The sequence below is a fragment of the Colossoma macropomum genome, unplaced genomic scaffold (assembly GCF_904425465.1).
Source record: "Colossoma macropomum unplaced genomic scaffold, Colossoma_macropomum, whole genome shotgun sequence".
Lineage (NCBI taxonomy): Eukaryota > Metazoa > Chordata > Actinopteri > Characiformes > Serrasalmidae > Colossoma > Colossoma macropomum.
The window spans coordinates 20,252,697-20,258,696 of NW_023494794.1; the positions used below are offsets into that span (position 1 = coordinate 20,252,697).

General features: G+C 43.6%; 1 protein-coding gene across 1 annotated transcript in view; it reads right to left on the bottom strand.

The window, feature by feature from the left end:
- LOC118814759 (peripheral-type benzodiazepine receptor-associated protein 1) overlaps positions 1-4,967 on the bottom strand; it is a 172,954-nt gene extending 167,987 nt beyond the window's left edge. The window contains exons 1-3 of the mRNA XM_036580515.1: positions 4,809-4,967; positions 2,911-2,965; positions 974-2,219 (exon numbers count right to left, since the gene is read on the bottom strand). Coding sequence (XP_036436408.1) covers positions 974-2,059 — 1,086 coding nt within the window. The 5' untranslated portion in view covers positions 2,060-2,219; positions 2,911-2,965; positions 4,809-4,967. The remainder of the gene's footprint in view (positions 1-973; positions 2,220-2,910; positions 2,966-4,808) is intronic.
- Between the last annotated feature and the right edge of the window lie 1,033 nt (positions 4,968-6,000).

The window sequence follows — 6,000 nt, forward strand, 5'->3', positions numbered from 1 at the left end:
TTCAGGATTCTGTACTAATTCTAGGTCACTACTCAAATTTAAGTAAATTTGTAACACTGACCATGTTCAGGCCTTTGTAAAAAAAAATTTTTTTAGTCTTATTCTTTCCATTGAGGCTCACGTTCAGTGGACTCTCAGGTCGATTAGATCTACTGTTTAGAGGCTTTTGCACAGACATTTAGAATCCACACCAGCTGGAATGTACACTTTCATTTAAGCAAAAAGGGGACAACTAAATACTAAGAAATCATGAAATGAAATGTTAATTTCAAAGATTCTATTTCTCATTCAAACTATTATGCTTATAATAGAATTGTAATAAAAATTTTTGTAATAAATGAAAACAGAATACAAAATAGAAGCATTTTTCATTAGTGGTCTCAGACCTTTGGACCACACTGTACATGCAATTTGTGACCAAACAGTGACGACATCAGTGAGATCCTGCGTTTTCATTCCTCCTCCGAGTCAGGCTGCGACAAAGTACTCTATTTTATAATGTTTCTGGCTGCGCATGAGTTTATTCAGCAGGAAGGGATGGAGTCCATACAAAAATCTGATTACTGTTTTGTGTATAGAGCCTTTCAAGAGAGAACTGCATTTGAGAATCAAATATATTACCTACCATTAGTAACTAATGCCAGCTTAGAGAGAGAGAGAGAGAGAGAGAGAGAGAGAGAGAGAGTCTCACAAACTCTCCGTTTCACCCACTGACCCCTCAAAATGGAATACAGGTGTGGGCTGTTTGTTTTATCTTTGTTGCAGGTGTATGAATTTCAAATTACAAAAGGAGTTCAGCGATGCTCAGATGTGTCAGATTTCTCAAAGCACACAAACAAAAACAGTCACTCGGTTCCAAGCGATCACCCACACATACACAGCACCTCAGAGCGAGATGCACTCCTGTTGCTAGGTAACCAGCCATCCCAAAAAGCAGGCAAACCCACAAAACACCAACGCTGTGCTCACTTACCGAGTCTTCCATATTGTCCTCTGAACATCTGGAGGGAGACGACTTCTCCAGAGATGGGCTGGAACTCTGGAGGTCCCAACCGACATCAGGTGAATTCGGGTTGGGTATGATTCCTGAAAGCTCTCTTTTGCTGGCCTTTTCTTCTACTGGTGAAGAGCTGCAAGATGTTTGCTCAGAATGCTTCCTCTCAGATGAGCTCCATAAGCCCTGCTTATTCGTTTTCATAGGCAATGGGGATGCACGCTGAATTTGCTGCGACAGTGAACGGGAACGGGCGACAGATGGTTTTCTCTTGCTGGGTGATTCAGGACGTTTCTGACAGCTGCTCTGCAACTGCACGCAGCTTTTTGACCTGGTCCTGGACAGTCTGACCAAGTGCCCTTTCTGACCTTTGGCCTCCCCTTCCTCTTCCGCAGGTTGTCCATGCACCTCTAGCAAGTGGCATAAGAAGTAGCTCTTCTCCAGTTTCACTTCTTGCTGGAGGCGCTGAAGAAGCACAGCCTGCTCCCCTTCCGCTTCCCCATGCAGCGTCTTCAGCAGCTCCTCCAGCTTATGGTAGATGGCACCGTTCCCCTTGCACCCCAGGTTGTTCCTTTCCCAGTTCTTGCCTGCTTTCGCACGGTTCGTAGGTTTCACGATGCCAACAATTTCATCGGCTAGCCTGCAGCGCAGCTCTCCAGCCTGCCTGAGACTGGCGCAGTCGGAGCACCGTCGCTCGCTGCCCTGACGGCCCAGCAGGCGACGGATCTCCACAGCACGCTCCCGGCCCAGGGCCTTGCGCTGCTGCAGCAGCTCCAGAGCCTTCTGCTGCTCGTGCCTGGAGGTAAGCTCCCTCAGTGCTCGTTCACGGCCCTCTCTTGCCTCGTCTCGCTGCCGCCGGAGCTCCAGAGAGAAGCGTCGGCGTGCCTTTTGGTTCCGGCTGCGCTCCACCTCCAGAGCAGCCCGGAGCCGCTCCACTTCCCTAGCCGGATCAGGAATGGAACCGGATCTGGACGGAGAACCAGGTCCACTGCGACGTTTGTTGGAAGGAGAGCCTTTCTTGGAGGAGAGATTATGGGGGTTACTTTTAGCTCCATCTTTGCCCATAGTGATGTTAATGAAGGACAGAATGAACAAGAGAGCCTTAGTCAGGCCTAAACGGAAGGCATGCAGCGAGTAGAGATGGGTGGAGAATGAGGATCATGCAGGATGACATTGGGGTTCAGGAGCAAGCAGCATGCATTGACAATAGCATTCCAAATGGTCACTGAAAACAGTAAAGACGACCACAGGTCAGAACACTGATGTGAAAATGACATGAATATATTTAGAGAGTAATCAGAACTTCAGGGTTACTACAAAACGCCTAGACAAGTTTCTCACTGACAACCAAGTAAAAATGGCAAAGTCAGTCCCACTTCCAAGTGGGAGATCTCTTTCAAGTTGTTCTCAAACAAGACTTTTGGGACCCCCAGACAGTCCACATCCCTATATGCTGGGAGCTGGGATGAAGCAAAATATGTGAACTATCTGGGGGTCCCTGAGGACTGGTTTGAGAACCAATGTTCTAGACCAAGTAATTTCAGGTCTTGCCAGATTTTGTTCCCTATTTAACAGCTGACTAGTCATGCTTCCCATAAATGGAAAAGCCAGGAAAATCAGTACCAAAACAAACTTCATGGGTCTTTAAGTGAACAATGGGAAGAAGGCCAAAAATAAAATCTGAGGAAGTTCACTTTCCCCTTCCTTCTCTCTGAAAAAGCAAACTGACTCTCATGGCATACATTCAGCAGGCAGCGCAGTACACGACGAGTATAAAAGACAAGATAAATATCTTGCACACTGTTTAGACACTGATTAGCCCTCAGACAAGAAACGTCTTCGCAGACATTGTAACGCCAGGCTTAATCCGTATCCAAACACTGGTCAATGGCGGATTAGAGCATATGAAGGCTTACCTATGGACTCTGTTCCCAGTATTAGGATCTGCTGGATCTGCTTCCTCCAAGGATCCTGAAAAGCATTTAAAAGCAGATTACAATCCACACAGAAACATGAATCTTGCTTCAGCTGTTCACCTCACTGAACTGCTCCCATTAAATAGAGATCAGCTTCAGCAACATCGCAACAAATATGTAATTCTGAAATATGGCAACATATGGATTTCAAATATATGACACATATTAGCATATATGGATTTCCCTGATATCCAACTTATTTGAATTTGGCCGTTTTCAAATAAGGGACATATATTTCAGCCATATATCAACATATATCAACATACATGCGTAATACATATCCTACAATACACACACACACACATACACACACACACATATATATGTATATATATATATATATATATATATATATATATGTATATATATGTGCATGCTTTGAAATATATGCCTGACCCTTTATGATGTAATGTGCATATATGGACATATATTAGATTTTTGTATAGTAAGATACAGAGAAGGGCGATATGGCAAAACACATAATATTGCGATACTTCAAGAAATCTTCAAGTGCTCTACAAGTACTGACGGTATCCACAATATTTAAAGAAAAGCATATTGTAATGTATTGGGACATAATTCATCACAATAGCGATACATATCGACATATTGCCCAGCCCTAGGAAGGTACAAAAGCTGAGTACTGGGAAGCTGCACTGTTATGTTTGGTATCATTTAACATACATTGGCCCAAGACAAACTGCAGCCAAGCCTGAGACTGTCCACAGATAGGAAAGCAAAAGGAATAATATAATAACAATGATATGATCCATATATTAAAATATATGCCCAGTATTTGATATTTACATATATGTGCATGTTGTAAAACATATGCTTGACCCTTTATGATATGATGCATATATATGGCTATATATCAGAGTTTCATATGGGAAGGTATAGAGGTGGGCGATATGGCTAAAACATAACATCGCGATACTTTAAGAATTTTATACAATACCCAAAATGGGAAAATATTTCATTTTTCAGACATGTGATCAGTTGGAAGTGAAAAAAAACAGTAGTGCTACATTTAAAATAAAAGTCTATCAAAAACTGTGAAAACAATGATTTCTATTTTATATTTGACATACTGTGTGCCACTAAATCCAGTTCAACAGGCGGGTGGTCAGTGCTCTACAAGTACTGACGGAATCCACAATATGTTCAGAACAGCATATTGTATTGTATTGTATTGTATTGTATTGGGACATACTTTATCACGATAGCTACACATATCGACATATTGCCCAGCCCTAGAAAGGCACAAAAGCTGACTTTAGGGAAGCTGCACCGTTATGTTTGGTATCATTTAACATATATTGTTCCAAGACAAACTGCGGCTACGACTGAGACTGACCACAGACAGGAAAACAACAGGAATGAAACATTTTCAGTGGAATTCTATGAGGCGAAGGTAATAAACAACAGCCAGCTGGTGTCATAACCAGCTAATAAACACGACAGAAAACTGACAGCTTTTATATGACAACCTCATTTTTCGACACTAGACCGCTGATAAAGCCGTCTGTAATGCATTCAGCAGACAGACAGCGCTCACACTGATAAACTGACAGAAGCCTCGATCTGTTAACTGAGTAAACGTCCCTGTTGGATGCAACAAGTGGAGAACATCGCCTGAGCGTGACTGAACCGCTCAGTAACGACCCTGTGAGCAGCGAAGAGCCCACTCAACGCCAGAGAGTCGTCAGTTTAAAAAGACACACATGCAGTTCACAGTCCGCTATCAGCGCACATGCTAATGTTGTCCTCTCACTCCGTTAGCTGGTTAGCTGCTTGGTCAAAGCTCGTCTCAGTAAACACGCTTTAAACGCTTTTACCTCACCCGTTCCAGAAGAAGACGCGTCCGAGCTCTCCTTCAAATACTCCTCAAGTCTTATTAGCGATGATTTTACTGGTTCATTTCACGCCGCTAAGCCCAGATAAGACTCCCGGGCGATGAACCGGCCTTATGTTGGCGCTCCGAGCCTCAAAGCCCGGACTTGGAAGAAGCAGGGAAGCACCAGTTGCTTCCCAGCGATGAATGAATCATCCTTTTGAATCGGTTCCTTTCGAACCGATTCACAAGTACAAGTGACTCGAACCTACATCAGCCATTACATTAAAACCAAGCCCTCGTTTCTACACTCAGTGTTCATTTTATCAGCTCCGCTTACTGTATAGGTGCACTTTGTAGTTCTACAATTACAGACTGTAGTCCATCTGTTTCTCTGCGTACTGAGTTCTTCAGTGGTCAGGACCCCCACATGACCACCAGAGCAGGTATTATTTGGGTGGTGGATCATTCTCAGCAGGGCAGTGCTGGTGGTGATGTGTTAGTGTGTGTTGTGCTGGTGCGAGTGGATCAGACACTGCAGTGCTGCTGGAGTTTTTAAACACCTCAGTTTCGCTGCTGGACTGAGAATAGTCCATCAACCAAAAATATTTAGCCAACAGCGTCCTGTGGCCACTAATGAAGGACTGGAGGATGACCAACACAAACTGTGCAGCAGCAGATGAGCTACTGTCTCTGACTTTACATCTACAAGGTGGACTGACAAGGTAGGATTGTCTAATAGAGTGGACAGTGAGTGGACACAGTGTTTAAAAACTCCAGCAGCACTGCTGTGTCTGATCCACTCTTTAGACTGTGTGTGGAGATGTTAAGAATTAAGGTGCTCTAAATAAATCTCTTTAAGAGCAAACGTGAATTATTTAACCGTACTCGGTTCTTCTGTTCGAATGAATCGATTCATGCAAACTGAATCAGACTTCCCATCACATTCTAATGTCCGGCGGAGACCGACACCAACTTCAAGTGGAGAGCTGGAACATTCCCTGTGTAAACGGTGACCTCTAGTGGCCAATGTGCGCCAGTGCACGGCCTGCCGTTAGCTGTTGCTGAACAGGCACGATAAGTGAACAACGGTAAGCAAGGTAGCCTAAAAAGCCTATTCTGTTTTTTAAAATGTTATTTTATGAAATACTGATCCAAATGTGTAGAAAAAATAGCTGCCAAAACATTTTTGGAGT